Here is a 26,565-nt window from a genome sequence, read left to right as displayed (position 1 = left end):
TCTACTCCCGCTTACGCTGGAGTACCTATACACCCAACGCAAGTCAATTGAAGCCGTACAATTTATCGCGAATTTACGACCGTAAAATTTAGACACTTCTTTTGTCTAGATTAGCATCAACCCTCTCATCTCACTTTTTTCATGTCAGAAATTAACATAACTCCCGAAACCGAAACAGAAGTTATCTTCGTTCAACTTTTCTGTAGTCAACAAAAGACTAGAATAAAAGGATTGTTCACACGTACCATGCTAACACTTCAAAATAACAATGAGATCCGAAACCGAAACCGGAAACCGAAACAGAAAAGATGAAAGGACCCTAGGTGTAAGGCGGCTTTTATTTGCACAACTGTTGGAACTGTATTGTGTTGTAATCATTCTTTTGTCTACCTGTGTTTTCGCGAAAGGTGTAAAACGGGTGATGGAATGCAGTTTAAAATTTCCGCCAAGGCCGAATCATTTCACATTTTGGATGCATTGTAGCCGACGGGGACCCAACTAAAGGCTGCTAGTCAGGTGTAGTAATGCGTGAATTTGGATTCCTCTATAGATATTTATTTCAATTCAAAATGGCAAACTGTTAACAAATGTCATAAATGCGATCAATTTGTCATTCCTTTTGTATTCAAAGATTCTCAATTGGTATAGCTAAGGTAAACGAACGTCACGCTTCATGAGATGCGGCCTAAAAACCATAAAATGTCGATTTTGGACCATTTTGTCATTATGGTAAACTGATGCACTTTGCCATTTCCACTATACAGGTTTACACTTTCCACGATACTTGACTACTATAAAAGACCAAAACTGGTTACTTCGATTGCGAAATGACAGCGTGGCGCAACGACTTAGACCTTCGACTGATAATCTTTTGACTATTGATTGATGTTAATGGTTCGAGTCCCCGTGGTCGTCGATTTTTCTTTAAGTGTATTTAATTGTTGTTTTCTTTTTTTTCTCACCGCAAAAGCGTATTTTATTATAAATAATATTCAGAAATGAGTTGTTTCAAATTGTTACATCATAATCTTTCTGATTCGTTCGGATAGGCCTATACTCAGCAAACGCAAGGTTATATTATAAAGGGTACAGAACGCAATACGACATTTTAGAGCAGTTTAGAGCCATAATTACGAAACGTGTGTAGTTTAGCATAGGGGATGGTTTCAGTGACCACTCCCTAAATAAACCAATTTCTTATTCAACAATTTTGTTATGATTCTAAAGCCCAATATCCACTCTCAAATCGTGTGCAATATGAAGCTCATACGACATTCCGTTTTTGAGTTATGACACAAAAACGAAATTTATATGAAATATTTTGCATTCGGTAGAGACAATCAACGAAATATGTCTTGGAACGCTTGCGTGTGAATAACGGAAAACTCTCACCCCCTCTCCCCCGTTCAATGTTGAGAAATACCAATGTCTTCAGCGGTTTCCCAATGTGTTCCAACATTGATTGATGGGGAGAGGGGAAGGGTAAATCATTGTTGTAGATGTCATGCTTGTTTCCAGGCAAAATATACGTCATTTCCAAATATATCAGTTAACAGGTTTACAATATTAAAATTATATTTTGAATATAAAATATATTCTGTAGTAAATCGATCAAATGACGGTGATTGTTCAGATATTATATGCTTGATAAAATTAAACTGTCTGACCAGCTAGTATTCTCCTCCGCCGTCAGTGTGATTCCAGACACACCACGTACCGTGTTGGGAAGGTGGAGGAGACTAAAGCTGTATTGACGAACACGCATGCGTTAAAAATGATGTAGCCTAGGTCGAACAATAGCGTGACGTAGTTTCCGGCATTGTTCCTATGCACTTTCACCCTCCTGATCTGAGTTGGTTACTAGTCTGTGAAATAATTACGGAACAAATGCATTTACAGTTCGATTTAAATGCAAATGTTACATGACAAGAGAATATTATAGAGGGCTCCTGCAGCCCGTATAACAGTAATTCATATAACACCACGGGTGCCCAGTTAAATTTATGCAAATTAAATTTTAATTAGCATAACGAAATATTGTAAATATTCATAAATAAAAAGTAACCGTTTCGTTGAATGTATAGGCCTACTCAGTACATGTATAAACTTGCCATTAGTTTTTAGAAGGGGATCTGTCTTTACCCTTACCCAACCCCAAAACGCTCAACGGTCCATGCAAATTAGCTACTAGACAAGAACCCCCGGGATACTACCCGACGAGGGGAGCTTCGCAAACTAACCTGCGGTACTCATTACAAGTCAATAGGGGGGGTGCAAAGCCTTACCAAGGGGGTGACACTAAATTCACGGTTGTTCTATTAGCAACGCAAATCCTATGAAACATGCCCCTGGCAGAGAGTAGATATTCTTGAGAGGGCACTCTATTCACGTGGTTTCTTTTCCAACGCTAAAAGATCACGAATTTTGGTGGTTTGCAAATGAAATGTGTCCGCACTATCGATTGATTACGTAACTGTTATGAATAATTTATTAGTGTTTTCAATGCAATCGCCTCGACCCATTAATACATATTATCTGTATTATCAAAGTACTTGGAATAGCAATCCGGTGAGTTCACTGAACTACGCCCTAATACTGATGGAGTTTTAATGGCGTTTCTCCTCTCCATACACAGATGAACAAATACAATACATGAAGGTCAACACGTATGACCTCCTATGTGACATGTTATGTGATTCCAGATCATTCCACCTGTAAAAAGTGCCCTTCCCCCATTCTGAATTCTGATACACTGCCAGGTCTATTCACACAAGAGACACACATTAAAAACTTTTGGCACTAATCATAAAGCTCCTATTTTTCTCAAGCTCCTAATTTTTATGCTCAAAAGTCATTGTACATTTGAACAAATTGTGAGAAAACCATTAAAGAAAATGCTTATAATTATCTTTGACAGATTTTTGCACACTTTTTCAAAGGTACAGGGATTTTGGGTGTAAAATCTTAGGAGGAGCAGGAGACAAGTAGGGGCTATCTATAATAGTATCAAAACTTGATTTTTGACATCTTTGAGGTCAGTGTGGGGACAGGGTCCCATTATCGATCGTACCACACACCTTAAGTTTAGAAAATAATGTGCATGGTGGACAAGAAGTTAAGACAAATGTTAGGAACTCAGTCACCTAAGAACTAAGAAGTTCCAAAGTTTCATAAAATAGGACCCAGAGGTCAAGAATCACTCACATTGTTTGAATGTGAAAAGTGAGTTAACATAACAATAAAGTATCTTCTGTTAAAAAAAAAAATGTGATGTACACAAACCTAAATATCATAAAGATCAGTATTCGTTTGTGCATATGAACTGCATATTTACAATACTACATATATTACACGTTATATATTATGACAAATATTGGTATTATGACAACACGGTATATACGAGATATAAAACGACTAATAGATCCTATTATATCACTTATACATAAATTCTAGACAGTTCATTGGTTGATTACCATTTATCATTTTTACTATCACCTTCTCCGTGTGATAGTCTTTACCATCATGTGCTCTGCCGTAGTGCGCCTGCGCCAAGCCGTGCGCTGACTCTTGGACTCGCCGATTTAGTTATGGGGTGGACCCCAAATTGTGAAGTATATCACGGTAAAACATGGTGTTATGTTGATGAAAAAAATGTATTTCCTACCTGAAATAGTATTTTAGTAATAGAATTTATGCATGAGTGATATAAAACAAATATTAACTGTCTTAAATTCGTGTAATGGTCGAAATATAATCAAGATGTATTGTTCCATTCATCTTTCACCTCGTGATTATATTTCGACCATCACACTCATAGACAGTTAATATTTGTATACTATCATGGCATCAGGTCAATGTTCATCATATCTCGTATGTTTCTTTTAAGAAATCCATTCATATTTAAGACAAATTATGTGCCCATTTTATAGGTGCACAGGTAGATCCGTGTTTTTTTAAATTTTCATTTCTTTTTAATGAAAGAATTAAGGTTTTCCACTGCACGGGGGCCACAAGGGTGATACTAATTTTAATGCTATATTTTCAAAACGATTACGTGTTCCCGGTTGGCAATGGTTGGCTCTATAGCGATTTCAAAGAAAAGGTATTTCTAGTACAATGCAGCGTCGGACTCTAGCTGAGAGCGTAGCCTATTAAGGCTCGTTTTATCTTTTCAGTTTCCGTAAGTCTATTGTTCAGATACGAAAACGCAAGGGATTTAGTAAGTTTACTGTAACATGACTTCATTGTTAACTTTGAAGTACCAATCAGCTTATTTCAAAAGAGGCAGTTGCTTATGTCAATAAAAGCGGGAGAGACAACACCGCTGTTTTTAATGGCCTAGCGCCCTCTCGTCTTTGATGCATGCCAATCCGAATGACAAAGTCCACTTTTTTCTGTAAAAACGTTGAAAATAAGCTCTAAAATCACAAAAGGCCCGCTTATGAGCATATCGCACCCCAATGCACTTGTGCAGGGCCACAGTGTCGCCCTTCCCTCGTATCAATGTCTATCTCCTATTTTGCTTCCTCCTGCCCCCCCCATGATCAGTCTCCCCACTCCCTCCCCGTCCCCCGTTCCCTACTCTCTCCTCTCGAGTTCTTCTCTTTCTAGTCTTTCCGTCTCTCCCTCTCCTCGCTTTCTTCCTCACCCCCTCCCACTCTCGCTTGTTCAGTCTCAACTTAAGTATCTCCCTCCCTCCCTCCCTCACCCTCATGAAATTTATCAGTATGATCCATGACTGAAAATAAGCTCTGCAAAAATAAACATTTAAAATAAACCCGAGTCTTGCATATAGGCCCAACCAATTATCAGATTAGCTTGCTATGAATAGAATACATTATCTTTGCTCCAATGCAAATTCTTTTGTATTGCATTTCAATATAAAACATGATTACCAAATTTTAGACGCTCGTTTCATCGCCAATGTGAAAGACTTTTGCTTATAACTTGGCAACATGGTTAGTATATATTTCAATGCAAGACTTTTTTTACGAGCCACTTACGTCTAGGCGTAAGTGCATATACACCAAACACAAGTCAATTGAAGCCGTACAATTTACCGCGAATTTAGGACCGTAAAATTTAGACTCTTCTTTTGTCTAGATTGGCACCCAACCGCACATCTCAAGGTTTTAAGTAAAAAATCAATATAACTTACCAAAACGAAAACTTAAATTCACGAGCTTCAAATTTTCAGTAACTAACAAAAGGCTGGAATAAAAGATTGGTCATACCTGGGAGACTACCACTTCAGAATAACAATGACTTACAAAAACTATTACGGATACGGAAACAGAAACTGAAAAGATAAAACGACGGTAAGTCATTATAGACTCCAAGAAGGGCTCTCTATACACAAATGAACAAACACAAAGGAATGAAGGAGGGTAGTCTCCTCCGTGACCAGCTTGATTTCGATGAAGCGGAACCAAATTGGCTGCGGAGGAGACGGGTCATTTTGCTATGCTTTCTGTCGTTCTATCTTTTCTGTTTCGGGAGCTCTATTGTTCAGAAACGAAAACGCAAGGGATTAAGTGGGATGGTGTGTAAGTTGACTTAATTGTTACGTTTGGGGCATCATGCTTCTTATTTCAAGAGGTAATAATAGGTGCTGTCAATCACACTTATGTCTGTCAATAAAGGTTGGATAAGTCAATTATATGCAACACTGGCGTCTCAAGTGGGCAATCTTACTCGTGTCCCTCATTTAACTAGGCAGGATAAGCCTACATCAGGTCCGAACGCAAATTTGGTGTCATTATGGTCTATATTACTGTGACATTTAAAAAAAGGACCCCTGCCGCTTCTCCTCTCGCTTTCTTCTCTTTCTAGTCTGTCTGTCTCTCCCCCTCCCCAACTCTCACCTGTGCCATCTTTTGAATTAATTGAATTATGTGGATATCTGAATTATATTGGATGTTGTGTTTCCTTTACCCTTCTCCCCCTCTTACTGTTTTAGCAGTAGGCCTATGATCAACGTGGAAAAATTAAAATAAACGGAATAAACTCCTCCCTGCTCTGGATTTTCAGTAATTTTGTTTGGAAAAGTGGACTTCATTTTGCCCAAAATGAAAGTATGGAGTGTTTTCAGGTATAATATTGACATCTTCTCAGCGATGATGACCTTTATAAAGACTATTCTTGTTTATATATTTGATAGCTCAAAGTCTCTCAAAACCACCGAAAAGTGCATTCCTGGAATGAAGGGGTAATTTTGGACGGGAAAGACTTATCTTGGCCGATTACATCATGAAGTTACGTGAAATAAGGAAAGTCTTCTATTGCGTGGTCGTCACTACTCTTGTTGCTTCCTTATTGTACATATTTACTGTTTCATCTAGGGCTTCAAATTCTGTAAATAACCGAGGTAATGTATTATATCATATTTATAATCATTTAAAACAAGGTCTCTTTTTGATGTATTTAGTTCTTCCCGTATTCTCATTAAGTCATATATCAATTTCTAAGCGCTCTTTAAGCAAAGTCATTACTACTATAGGGGTGTCGTTGGCACAAATCGACCTATGACCTCCCCTTACCCTTCCCCCCGGAAATGGTTTTAGGCGCAAAGCGTCATGGACAAGGTCGCTGAACACCTGGGATCGTGTCAAAGAAGAGTGAATTGAAGAAAAGTCAAGGTTTGGTTTATGGCATATGTTAATATAATTCTTTTGTTTTAAGTAGAGATGTCCTCTAAAACACATGGGATCGTGTCAAAGAAGTTGAAATTAAGATAAATTTAATATAATTCTTTTATTTAAGAAAACTTTTTAAAATATTAGTAATTCTTTTATTTAAGAAAACTTTTTAAAATATTAGTAGAGATGCCCCACACCGTCGACGTCCTATACGATAAATATACATTCAATACTCCGTTGGTGAGCGACGGGCGAGTGGTAGTGAGCGACAGGCGAGTGGTATTTCACTGAACGCAAGAAAAGGAGTTCTATCTGATTGGCTAGCAATCGATCGCTTAGGTCGCTCAGTAGTCAACTACAAACTCATGCATTCAATTCGATTGAAATCGATTATTCTACTATTGACGAAGATAAAGAGCGTGATAGTGTGTCAATAATGTACATTGTATTGCACCTGGTTTTACCAGCATTCCTTTATAAAATAATTTTCTCAAAGAGTTGAATATTATCAAAATTTTTACAGCGGATTTCAAATGTTTTACATCAAAGTTGCAGTTAAACATATCCACAGCAAAATACCGGTCCTCACTAATTAGTACATTTAATTTCCAGTTAGTACATTTAAACGAAACCTGTGATTTACGTGACAACAAATAAAATTTTCTTACAATAGAAATATCATATGGGATACTGATATGGTAGGCCGCAACCGCCACAACGTGGAGCTGCTACGCGTAGCTGACTTTTTGTTCCGTGGAGCCAAATTGACCAATCATGTTAGAGTTTTTCATTACTCGGAGGTAAAACTGACCAATCAAGTACGACTTACTCATTACGTGAAGCGAATTTAGTCATTAAGAATTTGCCAGACGAGCTTCACGTAGTTGCAAGATATCCTCGGTCACGATAGTTATGATTCAAAAAGTAATTTATGAAAAGTACGAACCGACTTATTATTAAGATGGACATGCACTCACAAGAAACTCATACAGTATTGTACACAACTATATAGCTAGGCAGAGTGGTGGTAAACCATGCACACAATTCTGCGATCTGCAGTGTATCGCCGGGAGCTGATTTGTACATCTTGCGCGGCGTGGCCTGCGGGATTCGACCTTCAGCAAACCAGTTCGGATTTACTTTATATACTAGTAGTAGGCCATACATACTGTAGTTACGGTACTGCCCGTTTTCCTATACACAATACTCAGTGCGCTCACCATTGACGCGTGACCTAGTGTATGTTAGAAGTATTATGCCTTTGCCTATATGACGTCACTGTGTAAAAAATAACCAGTCAATATTTAAAGTATTCTCTGAAATTCTAGAAAATATAGTTTTGTAACATTTCTTAAATTTTTAGCTAATTTAGGTGTTTGGAAATATTGGTACTTTTGTGTTTTAGGAAGGATATGTAAACGACAGATAACACCAAAAAATATGAACAAATTATTTCTAAACCGTGTTAAGTCTGCAAACCATTATGCTTCTCATTTTCAAGAACGCTGGTTAACAATAAGCAGACTATTGTCTCATTTCGTAAACAAAAGCCCAGACAGTATTGTTACCTTGTGTTCGCTTTATAATCATTCACCCAACTGAAACTATAATACCAGCTCATTGGTCATTGCACAGGTAAAACAGACACAAGTGCAGTGTGTATTTAACCAGAGAAGATCTGATGTAACATAGTTGGGCTGTTTTCATTGAGTGTTATCTTGGTTTAATAGCTTTTAATGGGGTTGAAGTCCTTCAAAGGTCGTGGTGAATTCTACTGTAGACATGACTGCATCATGATTATTTTAAAGTCAACAACATTCAACAATATGATCACCGTGATAGTATGACAGTATCAGTACCGTGGGTGTCAGTGATCCTGGCCTGACACAGTAGACAAACAAACAAACACGCCACACACATGGCACATGCATGCAAGGTAACATTGACTATACACTAATCAAACAATGGTATTGATCCTGTACAACTGTTTGTGGTTTATTTACATTCGATTCATTTAAAATCCACATAGTAAACATTAATTTTGGCAAGAGTTTTCTCTCTCTGGAACGATGATGCATCAACTGGCTCCGCGTAATGAAAAGATCTAACATGATTGGTCAATTTAGCTCCGCGAAGCGAAAAGTAAGCTACGCGTAGCAGCTCCACGTTGTGGCGGTTACGGCCAGCCATATACTGATCATGCGAAAATCGTAAAACATAGAATAGAAACAGTGTGGCCGGCTCTCAAAATCTCAAATTGTATGCATAGCCTGAGTCGCACGGCCTATCTCGAACAAAATAGCTCAAAATCACCATGCGTAGTTGTTGAAAAACGTGAGGATTTATCGTACTACCACGGCAATTTTTAACACGAAGATATAGGGATGATGACGGTGTGTGCATGCCCTCCAAAACACCTGGGATTATGTCAAAGAAGTTGGAATTAAGATAAAGGGAAGAATTGAACAAATAGGTATGTAAATGATTTAAGATCTGAAACTCGAACACACCTGGGTATATGTCATTGTCTTATAGAAGTTTTGAATTAAAGAAAAGTCAAGGTTTGCAATTACCCATTTGATCCGCTCACTATTTGATACCCTTTTAGAGTGAATGATTTGAATTGGAAGTCAATAATGACTTTTACAGCTTAGGTCTACATAAGCGTGATCTTGCTCTACAAGTGTATTACTTGCATTCCGTCAACTAGCTTCATTGTATCAACTAGAAAACTTTTAATCCTCATAGAAAAATGGCAGCCGTATTTGCTGAAAAAGGTAAGTATTTTTTATGAATATTACAAAATATGCTTAAGAAACTTTTATAAGAAACTTTACATCTTAAATTATTATTTAGCTCACATTGTTTTTCAATATATACCGTAAAATTCCGTCTACAAGCATATACATGCCTCTAAACGAGTTTTTTTTGACACAAGAGACAAGAGGCAGACACTCTCAACAAAAACGTTATTTGGAGTTTGAACAACTATATTACTGATAAAGGCGGCTGTACAAACATGTATATTTGTAAGACCAATCTATTGCAATGTTTTTGAGAAGGGTATTGGCCTTTCATATCTTTCGTTTAAAAAAACCCTCGTTTAGAGGCATATATGCTTCTAGACGGAATTCTACGGTAGCTACATATATTTTTGATGTACGCAGCTAAATAGTTGATCAGATACTTATGTTAGTTTAATTTTTTATTTTACAGCTCACGTATCATGGATACACTTTTGGCGCACATACGATTCCGCGCTAGGACATATACACCAGAACCAGGTATGTAGAATTCTCTATAATTATATATATACTAGAGCCACATCGCGGTGATAGTCTACTAATTGACTGCAAATTAAGTCGGGAGAGGTGGACCCCAGTTGACCTTTGACACGACTCCTGCAAAATGTTCCAAACTGTTCCCTGGTGATGAGGTTATAATAATAATAAGCACTTATATAGCGCTATTACAAATTCAAGGAATATGAACATAGCACTTTACACAAAAAGAAAAGAGGAAAACAACAACAAAAAATCTTATGAGGTGAACAAATGAGTCTTTAGATGGCTCTTGAAACTGCTGACAGTGAGACATGACCGTATGGATGATGGCAAGTTGTTCCAAAGTTTGGGACCAGCAATGCTGAAAGCCCCACCACCAACCACCCGGTGATTCCGACGGATGACAAGACGAGAAGTGTCTGCAGCAGATCGTAGACCTTGTCTACCTGATTGATATATGGTAATGCAGTCTGTGAGGTATGAAGGAGCCTGATCATTAAGTGACTTGAAAATGTACAAAAGTGTCTTGAAGGCGATTCTATCTTTAACTGGGAGCCAATGAAGACTAGCGAGAAGAGGAGTTGTAGAATGGCGGCGAGCAACTTGAAAGATTATGCGAGCAGCCCTGTTCTGCAATCTCTGAAGGCGGGTGATGTTGCTAGAGTTGCATCCAATTAAGAGTGAGTTGGCATAGTCTAATCTGGACAGAACAAGGGCTCGCATGGCATGGCTGGCTGTGTCCCTGTTGATGAATCTTCTTATACGAGATATGTTCCAAAGAGAGAAATTTATAGAGCGACATAATGATGTGATATGAGATGACATGTTCATGGTAGAGTCAAAAATAACACCCAGGTTTTTAACTGTGTTAGAGGAACGAATGATGTCAGATCCAATGTGGATTTCAGTGTCCTGTAATCTGTTCATATTATGTTGAGAGGCGGCAATAAAGAATTCAGTTTTGGATTGATTTAATTTCAACTTATTGCTGTTCATCCAGCGATGTATTGATCGGTTTGTTGATCGGAGCAACTTACATTTGACCTGACCTTTGATCTGGGATGACCTTTGCGGATTCATACTCCCCAAGGGTCAGGGATTATTTGCCGCAAGTTACAGCCCAATCGGAGCAGCTTTTAATTTGACCTGACCTTTGTCCTCGGATGACCTTTGAGGTTTCCCCAAGTGTCAGGGATCATTTTCCCTGAGTTAAAGGCTGATCGGAGCAACTTCAAATTTGACCTGACCTTTGACCTCGGATGACCTGTGCAGTTTTGTAGGGATTATTTTCCCCGAGTTACAGCCCGATCGGAGCAACTTTAAATTTGACCTGACCTTTGACCTCAGATGACCTTTGCGGTTTCATACTCCCGGAGTGTCGTGGATTTGAAGCAACTTTACAAATTGCATTATGGGTAAACAACCACTTCACATTGCATTATGGGTAGGCTTACACAACCACTTCCATACCCTTACCAACAGACAGAAATTTCGCAGACCATTCGGACAAAGTGTGAAATTCAAAAATAATTTGCAGCAATGAATTCTGGGTAGACATTATGCCATTATATGCAGGGGCTCCGGAAGATGTTAAATATTTGGGGGTGGGGGGGGCAATGGTACCTGGCTAAAATTATTGGGAGTGATGTTATGGAATTGCATGTCTATGGCCAGTAGTTTTATACTTTAATAGTAACTTGATACTACACACCGTCATCATCCCTATAGGCCCTATCTTCGTGTTAAAAATTGCCGTGATAGTACGATGAATCCTCACGTTTTTCAACAACTACGCATGGTGATTTTATTCGAGATAGGCCGTGCAACTCAGGCTAAGCATACAATTTGAGATTTTGAGCGCCTGCCACACTGTTTCTATTCTATGTTTTACGATTTTCGCATGATCAATATATGGCTGGCCGTAACCGCCACAACGTGGAGCTGCTACGCGTAGCTTACTTTTCGCTTCGCGGAGCTAAATTGACCAATCGTGTTAGATCTTTTCATTTCGCGGAGCCAGTGGATGCATCCTCGTTCCAGAGAGAGAAAACTCTTGCCAAAATTAATGTTTACTATGGGGATTTTAAATGAATCGTTTGTAAATAAACCACGACCAGTTGTACAGGATCAATACCATTGTTTGATTAGTGTATAGTCAATGTTACCTTGCATGCATGTGTAATGTGTGTGGCGTGTTTGTTTGTTTGTTTGTCTACTGTGTCAGGCCAGGATCACTGACACCCACGGTACTGATACTCTCATACTATCACGGTGATCATATTGTTGAATGTTGTTGACTTAAAAATAATCATGATTCAGTCATGTCTACAGTAGAACTCACCACGACCTTTGAAGGACTTAAACCCTATTAAAAGCTATTAAACCAAGATAACACTCAATGAAAACGGCTCAACTATGTTACATCAGATCTTCTCTGGTTAAATACACACTGCACTTGTGTCTGTTTTACCTGTGCAATGAGCAATGAGCTGGTATTATAGTTTCAGTTGGGTGAACGATTATAAAGCGAACGCAAGGTAACAATACTGTGGGCTTTTGTTTACGAAATGAGACAATAGTCTGCTTATTGTTAACCAGCGTTCTTGAAAATGAGAAGCTTAATGACTTAACACGGTTTAGAAATAATTTCTTCATATTTTTGGTACAAAAGTACCAATATTTCCAAACACCTAAATTAGCTAAAATTTAGGACATGTTACAAAACTATATTTTCTAGAATTTCAGAGAATACTTTAAATATTGGCCGGTTATTTTTTACACAGTGACGTCAACTAGGCAATGGCCTATACTTCTAACATACACTATTTGTAGAGGTCACGCGTCAATGGTGAGCGCACTGAGTATTGTGTATAGGAAAACGGACAGTAACTACATACAGTATGTATGGCCTACTACTAGTATATAAAGTAAATCCGAACTGGTTTGCAGTTTGCTGAAGGTCGAATTCCGCAGGGACACCGCGCAAGTTATACAAATTAGCTCCCGGCGATACACTGCAGATCGCAGAACTGTGTGCATAGTTTACCACCACTCTGCCTAGCTATATAGTTATGTACAATACTGTATGAGTTTCTTATGAGTGCATGTCCATCTATGAGTTCGTACTTTTCATAAACTACTTTTTGAATCATAACTTTCGTGACCGAGGATATCTTGCAACTACGTGACGCTCGTCTGGCAAATTCTTAATGAATAAATTCGCTTCACGTAATGAGTAAGTCGTACTTAATTAGATTGGTCAATTTGGCTCCACGGAGCAAAAAGTCAGCTACGCGTAGCAGCTCCACGTTGTGGCGGTTGCGGCCTACCATATCAGTATCCCATATGATATTTCTATTGCAAGAAAATTTTATTTGTTGTCAGGTTTTATCTTAAATACACTAACTGGAAATTAAATACACTAATTAGTGAGGACCGGTATTTTGCTGTGGATATGTTTAACTGCAATTTGCGGGTAAAAATTTTAAATCCTGAGTAAAAATTTTGATCATATTCAACTCTTTGAGAAAAAATTTATATAAAAGAATGCATGTAAAATCCAGCTGCAATACAATGTACATTATTGACACACTATCACTCTCTTTATCTACGGCAATAATAGAATATCGATTTCAATCGAATTGAATACGATGCTCAGTTTTGAGTTTGTAGTTGACTACTAAGCGACCTAAGCGATCGATTGCTAGCCAATCAGATAGAACTCCTTTTCTTGCGTTCGGTGAAATACCAGTCGCCCGTCGCTCACCAACGGAGTATTAAATTTATATTTATCGAATAGGAAGTCGACACTGTGTACTATAGGGCATTGAACAAACAAACATAGAAGTAAGTCCCCCATGAATTGTGTCAGTTTCACTCCCCTGACCTTATAACCCACTTAGCCATATTTTCTGCCAACGCACTTTGTAAGACAGATATATCCACAGACCGATATGGCCTTGTTAGTGATATGATATCTATATCATATTTTTAAAATATCGAACTTTTTATATCTTTAAATTGTTTTCTTATTAAAGTAAGCAAAACTTATTAATTGTTATTTTTTGTTGTTCTGTATAGGTGCTGTAACTGTCGAACAGTTTTTAAACAACATCGAGATAAATGCGGTGGAGGAGGAATTATATTCAATTCTTCGGAATGGTATACATTTTTTCTGCCGAAAGCAGTATGTATTCGAATTGGAACATGAAACACGACTATTGGGCGAAATAATGGCCGGATTGCCATGACAAATCATTCTGTCAAGTACATTTGGGCTACGTTTTCCATGTTGCCACGAAGTTCTTACAGTACAAAATGCTCAATGAGTCTGCATTTCGGGCTAATGAATTATGCATTAGAAAATAAAAAGAAAGGGACGGTCATAAATTCTTTATACGGGGTTGTAGTAAAATGTTTGCCTTGAAGAGTGATTATAAAATGTTTGACTTGATTCTGGACTTTGAAAAGAATATAAAGCTTTGAATGTGTAAAGTTTTTATTGTTTTAAAGAAGTTAATCTGAAATAAGGTATCTGTGAAGGATTTTAGGGATATTTAAAGGGCCTGCACCCCCGTCTTACAAAAATGTCGAATTTTTTGTGAACGGTAGCTAAATAGTTCAGCCTGAGACGAATATTTAGGGAGATCGGGGCAAAGTGGAACACGGGGCAAAGCGGAATCATCAGTCGGCTGCGGAGCAGTGACTACAAGCTCCTATCTTTGGCTGCATCCTTTTTTGTACTTTGTGTACTTAACCCTCTATCTTTTTAACCAAATATCCCACAGAGTCGTGCGATATGTCAAACTTTTCCTCTGGTCATAAAGAACAAAAAAGTCAGTGGTCACATCTCTGTAGGATCATTGGTTGATGAGATATAGTCACTTTTTTCTACTTTGTGCATTTAACCCTCTATCTTGTTAACCAAATATACCACAGAGTCGTGCGATATGTCATACTTTTCCTCTGGTCATAAGGAACAAAAAAGTCAGTGGTCGCATATCTGTAGGATCATTGGTTAACGAGATATAGTCACTTTTTCTACTTTGTGCATTTAACCCTCTATCTTTTTAACCAAATATACCACAGAGTCGTGCGATATGTCAAACTTTTCCTCTGGTCATAAGGAACAAAAAAGTCAGTGGTCGCATTTCTGTAGGATCATTGGTTTATGAGATATAGTCACTTTTTTCTACTTTGTGCATTTAGCCCTCTATCTTTTTAACCAAATATACCACAGAGTCGTGCGATATGTCATACTTTTCCTCTGGTCATAAGGAACAAAAAAGTCAGTGGTCGCATATCTGTAGGATCATTGGTTAACGAGATATAGTCACTTTTTCTACTTTGTGCATTTAACCTCTATCTTTTAACCAAATATACCACAGAGTCGTGCGATATGTCAAACTTTTCCTCTGGTCATAAGGAACAAAAAAGTCAGTGGTCGCATTTCTGTAGGATCATTGGTTTATGAGATATAGTCACTTTTTTCTACTTTGTGCATTTAGCCCTCTATCTTTTTAACCAAATATCCCACAGAGTCGTGCGATATGTCAAACTTTTCCTCTGGTCATAAGGAACAAAAAGTCAGTGGTCACATCTCTGTAGGATCATTGGTTAATGAGATATAGTCACTTTTTTGTACTTTGTGTACTTAACCCTCTATCTTTTTAACCAAATATCCCACAGAGTCGTGCGATATGTCAAACTTTTCCTCTGGTCATAAGGAACAAAAAAGTCAGTGGTCACATCTCTGTAGGATCATTGGTTAATGAGATATAGTCACTTTTTTCTACTTTGTGTACTTAACCCTCTATCTTTTTAACCAAATATCCCACAGAGTCGTGCGATATGTCAAACTTTTCCTCTGGCCATAAGGAACAAATAAGTCAGCGGTGGCATATCTGTAGGATCATTGGTTAGTGAGATAGAGCTGTTACACTTTTCCAATTTTGTGCATTTAACCCTCTATCTTTTTAACCAAATATTCTAGAGAGTCGTGCGATATGTCAAACTTTTCGTCTGGTCATAAGGAACAAAAAATTCAGTGGTCGCGTATCTGTACGATCATTGGTTAATGAGATATAGTCACTTATTGTACTTTGTGCACTTAACTCTGTATCTTTTTAATCAAATATCCTAAAGAGTCGTGCGATATGTCGAACTTTTCCTCCGGTCATAAGGAACAAAAAGGTTGATTGGCGCGAGGTTCATATTGGTGCGTATGCACCAAATATGTATCTTGTAAACCTTACGTTTTGCCTTGCTTGCTCGTAATCCTGTTTGGGCTGGACAAAAATATGTTCCACTTTCCCCGATCTCCCTAGGTAATATCAGGGTTGCACTTCCCTGGTAATATTCGTCTTAAGCTTACTGATTTTCTTTATTTTATTACTAGTATATTGTGAAAAACCATGTAGCTGTGGTGTTAGCTCAATATGCTAGGAAAATATTATAACCGATGACCCCATGTTGAATTTGGCTAAATCAGCTGTATTTTTGCTGATAAAATAGCACGTACTCGATCGACATCCGCCATCTTGTATTTAAAATGCCTTGCAACTGTCACTCAAACTTACGATGTGTCAACTGCCGTTCACTTTTATACAGGGATTGAATACGAGTGTCACGGCCCGGGGTTTAGTGTGCATTCAAATCCTTACTAGCCGTCGGAAATGACTGCAAATTACACATTTGTAATCATTTTGACCACAAAATATGATGTGAAACACAGGTAAGCAATGAGAACAAATCCTACATTTGAAATTTGTAGCTTACTACAACCTGAGACTAGCATTGACTAGTCTCAGCTGCATGTACTCATCTGAATTCCTACTGACTGAAGACAGCCTGAAGACATAATCATAATTCATATACATGTCAGATGTATAATTGTATTGGCAAATATCCACAAAAGCGTTCATTATCAATTTATTTTGATAAATTGTCACATTTTATGCCATGTATTATATTCTTAAAACTAACCGGTGGATTTGCGAACAATTTGTCGCAATAAATTACGTTCGCGGTGAAACGGTGGGCCAAAATGGGTTATAAAAAAATTATTTGGTAATATGCACACGAATGGTCAAATTAATAGAAAAATACCTGTGATAAATTTATCTGTACACATTGTCGCACTCCGAAAGTGACATATGGTATATTTGCAACCCTGTGGTGGATTTGCGAACAATTTGTCGACATAAATAACGTTCGTGGAGAAACGGGCGCCCAAAATGCATTATTTTTGGTAATATGCAGACGAATGGCCAAATTAATAGAAAAATACCTGTGATAAATTTATCTGTACAAATTGTCGCACTCCGAAAGTGACATATGGTATATTTGCAACCCTGCTGTGGATTTGCGAACAATTTGTTGACATAAATGACGCTTATGGAGAAATTATTAGAAAAAAGCTTTTATTTTGCCTAGGCCTGTCCTCCATGCTAGGCAGGGTCTTAGGCAGGATCAGAAGGTTTGGGTGTGTAAATTTAAAAAACTCGGTGTGTAAATTTAAAATTTATGTACAAAGTGGGCAAAAACTGGGTGTGTATATTCCTGCATTAAATACATCAGAATTATTACCATTGCAAGATGGCTTAACTAAAGCTAGTTCACCACGTAAACTTGTATGGCTCAAAATTGGGACCGCTCGCCATTAAGTTTACTGTCATTGCGTATTTTGAAATTGTTGACGTTTTAATGATCCCCGATTTCCGGTTGATTATTTTAGCTGTGTCACGTCACGCGCATGACGCTGGTGGTAACCAGCCTAGCCTAACTTCAGTAAAAAAAAATACGATCGCCGATATCGATGTGATGGATGTGATGTGGGACTTGCATAGGATTACACAGAGATATTTCTTGCCAAAATTTGACCATTTGTAGGCAAGTTGGCCTTACTTTGTCTGCGTTGTGTGAAAAGGACAGTCTTAAGTATACGCGCAACGCTTTTGATGTTTTGGGAGACAGTGAGGGATCCGAAACAGCGGGTGGCGGAGCTTATTCTTGACTGTTTAATATTCATTCAATACGCTGCCTTACGGTAATAGTCTTATACGATGGACAGATAGTATCCGAGTTTGTGAATATGAGGACATCGTATAAGTTCCTTGTACTAGGCTTAAAGCTAGCATTTCAAGTATCTCTTATGGCAAATAACAGATGGTGCCCGCTGGAATCTCTTGAGGCATTGTCTTTTTTAAAGACATTTCTTGTTTGACATTGGTTCTATTTACTATGGTGAGGGACCGATGTTTTCTGAAACTGAGGGCATCTATTGGCTCGCAAACGATTATGGTGAATTGTACTTTTCGACGAGAAATGAGAGAGAAGATCTACTAGCGTTATTTGGAGAAAATGCCCAGCAGGAGACAATACATGTAGAGAACCTTTCTGTACTCATACAGTCACCGCACCAGAGCCACAGGGGGGCCACAGGCCGTAGTAGTGTAACAAAATCTTCCACCACCATGGGAACTTTTATATCAAGATGATCCCGATATGATTGCAGCAGTTCATGCGGCTGTTCAAATGCCATATCCATACCCAAACCCTAATCTACCGCAACTTAATATACCACCATTTGTAGAGGAGGATTCGGACTCAGATGAGGGTTTTTACGAAGACATGGATGAATAAGAATAGGTAAATTTGCTTCATTTATATACAGATTATTACTTTCTTCGTAAATAATAAATATTTTGTGATTTTAATCAAATCTTGAATACTTTTTATAAGATTACGCGCTAGGACACCTTTATTTACAAATGTGGTGGGTTTTTTTATTATTATCTTTGCAGAAACAAAGGATTGTGAAACAAGAACAGCTTCACAGTTGATGATGTCATATTTATTTTTGAGAAGATGACGTCATGAATATTTTGAGAAAATGATGTTATGTCTAAAATTAGAACGGATTTTGTATATAACATGAAGATTTTCTCAGAATAAAGTATATTATCATTAAGTTCTATCAGCGATCATCACTGCAACAAAAAGAAACAAAGATGGAGTTTGCAGGAAATTACAGTTTTCCAATAAATCCAAAGAGCGACGAAAATTTAACCGAGATGGATCTTCCCCTGCCAAAGTTGTTTGGAGATTTGCATATCAACGATAACTCCAAAAACATGACCACCATGGATCATCATAATTATTCCAAAGTTGTTTGGAGATTTGAAAGAACTTCACACCGCAACATCTAAGAAAAACAACACAAGCAGCATAGCCGTTGATGTTGAAGCAGATGTTAAGGAGGAACCATCTTATACAGCGTATACACCGAGTATGGCACTTTAAGAACAAATCAAGGGATCTTTTTAAACGATACATATCCACCTTTTTGAGATACAAACAAGAGAGTGGTGGATATCCCAAGGATTGCGTCACAGACAAAGAAAGAGAAGATTATGTTAGTGATTATTTACAACATCAAGGTATAGCGCTTAGACCCGACAAGATCAAAGTTAATCCAGGTTTAAGAGCCACTTCAAAAATGTGTTTGAATAGCATATACGGTTAAGTTTGGACAGAGAAATAATCTACCCAGCAAAAGGTACGTTGAAAACATAGGTCAACTTTGGTATTACTTAGATTCACCCGAGTATGAAATGCACGATGTAAGATTCCTAGCCTCACGGATATGTTTTTGAATACAGGATCTATCAGTGGTTGTTTTTTAAAGTTTTATCAATAACTATCTAGAAATACAATACTTGTGATTTGCTTTTCATGTACAAATGCTTTAACTATCATACTTTGATCAGCAGAAACTCAGTTTGATTGGTAAAGCGCAACAGACAATATGGACTTGAGGTTGAAAGCCCCATTTACAGCAATTGTAGCGGCAATGAGTGGAAGTGGAAAACGTTCTTTGTTAAGAAACTGTTAGAGAATGCTGATCAGACTATTACACCACCTCCGGATGTTATCATTTGGTGTTACGTACAATATCAACCCGATACTGAAATGAGTAAAACAATTCCGCAAATACAATTTGTTGAAGGACTCCCTGATGATATTGAAAGCCAGTTTGACCCAAGAGTAAACAATTTGTTGATTTTGGATGATTTGATGAGCGAACTGTCCAACGATGTACGAATGGTCAACATGTTTACTAAAGGTAGTCATCACAAAAACCTTTCAGTTATTTTCATAACTCAGAACTTATTCCAGCAAGGAAAACACACGCACGATGAGTTTAAACGCTCACTACTTTGTGCTCTTTAAAAATCCAAGAGACAGATCGCAAATCAGTTACTTGGCTAGACAAATGTTCAACCAAACCTAAATATTTACAAGAGAGTTTTGAAGATGCAACCAGAGAGCCATATTCTTACTTACTTATAGACTTAAAACCTGGTACACCGGACAACTACCGTCTGCTCACGAACATTTTACCAGGTCAGACGCCATTTGTTTATGTTCCTAAAAATTGAACTTTAATAAACAAGTTCAATTGCTACAACTATTCAGTGTTCAACATGTCTCAGACTGTGAACACCGTGGTGACTTCATAAAAGTACTCTCACGATGCAATGCAAAGCAGCGTAATGCTATTATCAAAACTGCAGATCCTATACTCATCAAAGCTATTGCTGAAATAGCTCTAAATACTTTAAAGGGCAATGTTGCTCTTACTCCGGCTCAGAAAAGACAACTCTCTCGTCATAAACGCACTCTTCGCTCACTCGCGGATAGAAAGGAATCTTTGAACTCTAAAAAAAATATCTTGATACAGCGTGGTGGTTTTCTTGGTGTTTTGCTAAAAGCTATTGTACCAACAATTGCAAGTCTTCTACTGAAGTAGATACTTTTGAATTATGAATTTTACACGAAAGATGGCCGTGGTTCCAGTCGAGATGGTTGATCAACTGAAGGCGAGTCACACATCCGATCAACGACCTGCTAGTAAAAAGTTTTATTGGTTGCTTTTATAGTTTGATCATGACCACTAGAAATACCTTGCAATTCTTCTTCGTGTATCTTCTTCACTATCCGTACTTTCTTCGCCCTGGGCCTTGCGACAAAAGAGCATAAAAATAGAATTATCAAAATTGACCAAAATAAACCTTGAGCTTAAAAGGCGTCCCTGACTCTTACTAATTACTATAATTATAGTTTCTGTGTTAATAAAATTAATCCTCATTTGACAACAAGTAAATACATGTAATAACACTTACCTTTTGTGTAAGACGGTTTTCAAGCACTGCCCATTTTTCTTCAGCCTTAATTGCTTCTTTACATATATCCGGTAACCAAGTATTTTCAACAAGATCTTTCAAAGGTGATAAAGTCAGCGGTCCTTCCAACAAGAAATATTTGTAGGAATCCGTGATACTGAACACGTCCTTCAGGTTCAGTTTTAATATGTTTAATTTAACGTATATCTGTATGTATATCAGATACATTCGCTGGATATATCTACTTTCGATGATCCGTCTTTAAACCAATCCACACTGTTTTCGTTGCTGGTAAGCTCTGGTATTGTTGTACAGCTCTCTCAGATACAAACTTTTGACAATCTTTCGCTCCATTTGAAGTATTAACACTTTCAAGTTGTTCTAAATTACAAATAATGAACATTCCCAAATTCTGAAGGAGTATTTATATTTTTGAAATCTAATTTTAGATCTTAGATCATTTGAAAAACTCTTTGTTCCCTTTATTTCTCGTTTTACACGATTCTATTAACAAATATCAAACGGGTGTAATTGCAAACCTTGACTTTTCTTTAATTCAAAACTTCTATAAGATAATGCCATAAACCCAGGTGTGTTCGAGTTTCAGAGCTTACATCTTTGTTCAATTTTTCCCTTTATCTTAATTCCAACTTCTTTGACATAATCCCAGGTGTTTTGGAGGGCATCTCTACTAATATTTTAAAAAGTTTTCTTAAATAAAAGAATTCTATTCAATTTATCTTAATTTCAACTTCTTTGACACGATCCCAGGTGTTTTAGAGGACATCTCTACTTAAAACAAAATAATTATATTAACATAATATTATGCCTTGCAGGTAGTTGAAAACCTTGACTTTTCTTCAATTCACTCTTCTTTGACACGATCCCAGGTGTTTTGGAGGACATCTCTACTTAAAACAAAAGAATTATATTAACAAACAAGTTATAACTTGTTCAGCGACCTTGTCCATGACGCTTCGCGCCTAAAACCATTTCCGGGGGAAGGGTAAGGGGAGGTCATAGGTCGATTTGTGCCAAAGACACCCCTATAGTAGTGTCATTGTTCATTGAATTTACAACTGTATGGTAAAACAGGCGAAAATAGTAACTTTATATTCGCACAAGATTTGCAATTTAAAGAGAATTGGCTATTGAAATGAATCTAGTATATAGACAATATGTGATGCGATCAAGCAAAATCAGTCGGAACTCGGAAATATTGATTTTGAGATATAGCCAAACAAAGGAAATATTTCCTTATGTTTCCTCTTGTTTTGGAAATTCTTTAATTGCTCATATCTTTGGAACTGGTTGTTCAATTTCAATGGGGTTTGTGCAAAATCCAGCTTTGAAAATGCTTTTTACTATTCTATAAGAAACTTAAAATTTAATATTTCCGAGTTCCGACTGATTTTGCTTGATCGCGTCACATATAAGTGTGCTCTTTTATTTAATGAAATAAAATATGAAAAATATTGTAAGGATCACTCGGGGTATTGACTTTTAAAACGAGTCAAAAAATGTGCGTGAATAGGTCGTTTTCAACAGATTTACCACATCGCCTTGCTATAAACATTGAATTGCGTCATCTGTTGACGTAATGATTAGTGTTAGCTTTCGTTCGATATAAAATTTTCTGATTGAATGAAGGGAGCATTCGGGATTTTGACAAAAACCAATCACGGATGCCGTATTTTCCACTAGTCACCAGCTAGAAGCTCACACGGCTCTTATAAATGATGCTATGCACGCAACCGTGTAGTATAAACACAGACTGTATTGCTTGCTTGGACGTAATTGTGTGCTCAGGTGTATCGAGATGGAAATTATGCATAGATGCGATTATAAGGCTGAGTTCACATTGAAGTATGTATACCTTATACGGTATTCGCTATACGCTATCCGATCAGGCGAGTATAGGTTTGCCAATTGAATATATGAATACAAAACCAACCCAAGTCCATACTTTGGCCAAATTGAGTTAAGCATGGGAAATTGTTGACAGGCCTATGTATGAAAGAACAACTCAAATTCATCCTCTGTGTCTATTGAGCATGTGAAAAATTGCATGTATGAAAAAACCACCCAATTCCATGATTTGAGTCTTGTAACACATTGATTGAAATACAGTATGTATAAATGCCCACTTGTAACACATTCATTGCTGGAGAGTGACTTTTGAAAAAAAATTGGGTTTAATAAAGGAAAGTGTGTGGTTTATATTACATGGCAGAATGCTTATCAACAATATACATACCTGTGTGCTTTATTTTGAATTATCTTACTAGTGGTAATCTCATTCCAACATTGTTGTCTTTGTATATGATTCAAAAAACCACCCAAGTCCAGCATTTAAAATGAACCCCACGAAGTCCCTGAAATGCTAATCGTCATACCTAAGTTTAATCCACTCATTTGCACGTAAAACTACAGGTAAATTTAACTGAAGGAATTAAAATGATACACATGTTTTTCTCTCAAAATCACTTCCCATGGACTTGGGTGGGTTTTGTATTTATGTATTCAATTTTAAAATAGTCTTGTTCAAGACGGTCTCAATATACTATGGCCAGCTAATTTCATCAAGCCCCGGCCACTTTATACGGCCAATAAAATCAACTAAAATTTCTGCACTAATCATTTATATTTCGCACCATCATTGACAAGCGAAGCGCACTCACAACTATTGACACTGCCATTTTTATCTTCATGATTTTTAATACAAACCGCGATCGGTGACCGTCTAAGTCCGTCTTGTACAACTTGTTTAGCTCATTAATGTTTGTATGTAAATGTCGGACCCAATGCACTGACGAAATACGCTGTTTTCATTGGTGGTTGTACGATGATCATACCGCCCATTTGCTGTCAATCTTGCGGTCGAGAAGGTTGTGTTTTTCCAATACGAAACAGCTTTCACTGGCGCGAGTGTTTGCGTTTCAAACAATAAATGAGAAACAAGATCTCGGTGCATGATTGGATGGCTAAAGTCATGAATATTCAGCGGCATCTCATTATTTTCTATATTTGGTAGTCTACATAAAATCGGGAACCTCGAAGATTTAATACAGGTTGATCAAGACCGCACCCCCATCGCTAGAGAATCGATCACCGTCGCTGTTGGCTGTTACTTACACGCGTAACATACATAATCTTATGTGGCCCCGGATTCCCACTATACTACTATACGCAGGTATACGGCCTTTTCGAATAGTGCCCTCTATGTGACCCGGTACTATGAAATTACCTTGCTCGATTTAAGCTATACGTGTGCACCTGCAAAACGTGCACCGTATACCCGAATAGTTTACTTCTATGTGAACTCAGCTTAATAGAATCGTTTTATAGCCAAACATTTAACATGCAATCTTGTTTTGTTTTTTCATCGACAGGAAAACGAAAGCACATCGTGGTGGAGTCACAACATGGAAAGAGTCACCAAAAGACGTCGAGTTGGGGAAATGCATCCATAGCTAAAGAATATACTCATTCAAATGTTGATGCGGAAAATGCTTTGGCCATCAACATTCGAGGTGTTAAACAAGACGCAATGCATCACGAGAATTCCGAAATAAAAGGATTTCCAGAAATTTTTCCTGCAAATAAAGTAATTGATATATTACATAATAAATCAGTTATCCAAGCCATAAAAAACCACAACGAACGTGTCAAGCAAAACTTGACACAGACACAACTGGATCAGTTTGTAATACTTACGACGGTTAATTTTGAATTCCATAAATTATTTGACAATTGGTTCAGGAGTGTTAAAAATCTTGGTTTGGTATATAATATCATGTTGATATGCGAAGATGATGAAGCTTTCAAGTTCTATTCAGTAAGACAAAACGACCACTTCAAAGTTTTAAACACTCTTGATTACCAGACACGTGGAAAATTTGAACGTAAACAAAATACATATCAACAACTTATCACGAGAAGAACTATTTACGTGAGAAATGTACTTTTATCTGTTGGCATCGACGTTCTTCTTGTTGATATTGATGCAGTTTGGTTGAAAGACCCGCTGGAAATCATGCGCCAAAGCTACAGTATGTATGACATGTGGGTAGCAGAGGGGCATAAAGAAGGCGTACCTTGCCCTTGTTTTTTATACATGAAATCAGTTCCATTTATTATGAAGTTGGCTGACCGCTGGGTGCAGCAATTAGCGTCGTTTTCGTCCCAAAAATTCCGCCATTTTGATCAGCTTGCCTTGCAACAGGTCATAAAATGGCGACCAGATCTAAGGTTGTTCAGGTTGGATAAAGTTCGTTTTCCAACAGGAAATGAGTTTTTAATCCTGATTGGAATGAGGAGCATTTGGAACATGTATATATTGCTCGCGGAAATCATTTAGGTAGGAAAGAAAGCAAGGTTGAAAAATTTAAAGAATTTGGGTTATGGTTAATCGATGACTAATATGTCGGTGCACTTAAAGCCATATTATAACATTTCTGTAAAAATAGATTATTATTTATTTTCCATAAAATGTTAGGTTTTACTGTCAGATATGTCCCCTTTTAATTTTGAGCCGAACAAGTGAGGTAAAGCATAGAAAATTGGAATTTACTACTAGCGCCCATGCATGTTACTCCCGCGGTTGTAATACGGCACGATCCTCGGGGTGTGTGTGTATGTGTATCCCGCACGCCGTGTACGTACTGTGCATTCGTGTTCGACTAATATTTCCATCATAATAATAAAACGCCGGTTCCATCGTTTTATCTAAAATCTCGGATTTTGACAAAACTACATGTGCACCTCAGTCTTGATTTTTGCAGAGTATCTTTATTGACTAAAGTACATCACAATCGTGTAAAAACCAGAATTTGAAATTTTTTTGAGTGCGTTCTCCTCAGCAAATGTTATAATATGGCTTTAAGGGGTCTCTTAACGATCTTTTTAGGTTAATTCCTGTTGAAAAGTAAACATGACCTACACCAACTATCATGTGTGAGAAATGACATGTGTCAGTATATGTCACATAATTATGTTTAGCAACCTGTTATATCTGGGAAGAGCCCATGTACCGATTCTTAATTGTCACAATGTGACGAATTACAGCTTACATTAATGTGGCCGTAGGCCTACACTACGAATGAGCCGTAAAGTCGGTAAATTGTATTCTAAGCTGAGTTACAATGTAAAATGTGCGTGAAGGTCGTATTCATAGGTACCTCAATTTGGTGCGACAAGTATCTCATTTGAATGCGTGAGTCAAACACCGTTTAAACCAATCAATAATCCTATTGCTGAAGAGGATAATATGCTTCTACCTATTTCTATAGAATCCTTAAATAGCTGTAGTCTTTGTTTGCTTTGGCTAAATCCTGTTCAAGTGGTGGGTAACAAAGTATTGTATTTTGTCTAGGTATGTATAACCAACAATTAACAATGAGAGGACATTCTTGAACCTTGTTGACTTGGGGATGATTTGAAATGACCGCCAATTAT

The 26,565-nt window shown here is 37.5% G+C and overlaps 1 protein-coding gene across 1 annotated transcript in view; it reads left to right on the top strand.

The window, feature by feature from the left end:
• The window catches only part of LOC140140443 (uncharacterized), a 35,240-nt gene extending 9,772 nt beyond the window's left edge, over positions 1 to 25,468 (top strand). The window contains exons 3-4 of the mRNA XM_072162203.1: positions 6,161 to 6,367; positions 24,501 to 25,468. Of these exons, the coding sequence (XP_072018304.1) occupies positions 6,250 to 6,367; positions 24,501 to 25,468 (1,086 nt within the window). The 5' untranslated portion in view covers positions 6,161 to 6,249. The remainder of the gene's footprint in view (positions 1 to 6,160; positions 6,368 to 24,500) is intronic.
• The last annotated feature ends 1,097 nt before the right edge of the window (positions 25,469 to 26,565 follow it).

Source organism: Amphiura filiformis, chromosome 19 (genome assembly GCF_039555335.1).
Source record: "Amphiura filiformis chromosome 19, Afil_fr2py, whole genome shotgun sequence".
Taxonomy (NCBI): domain Eukaryota; kingdom Metazoa; phylum Echinodermata; class Ophiuroidea; order Amphilepidida; family Amphiuridae; genus Amphiura; species Amphiura filiformis.
Note: the sequence above shows the minus strand (reverse complement) of the source record. Positions and strands in the feature narration are given on the sequence as shown.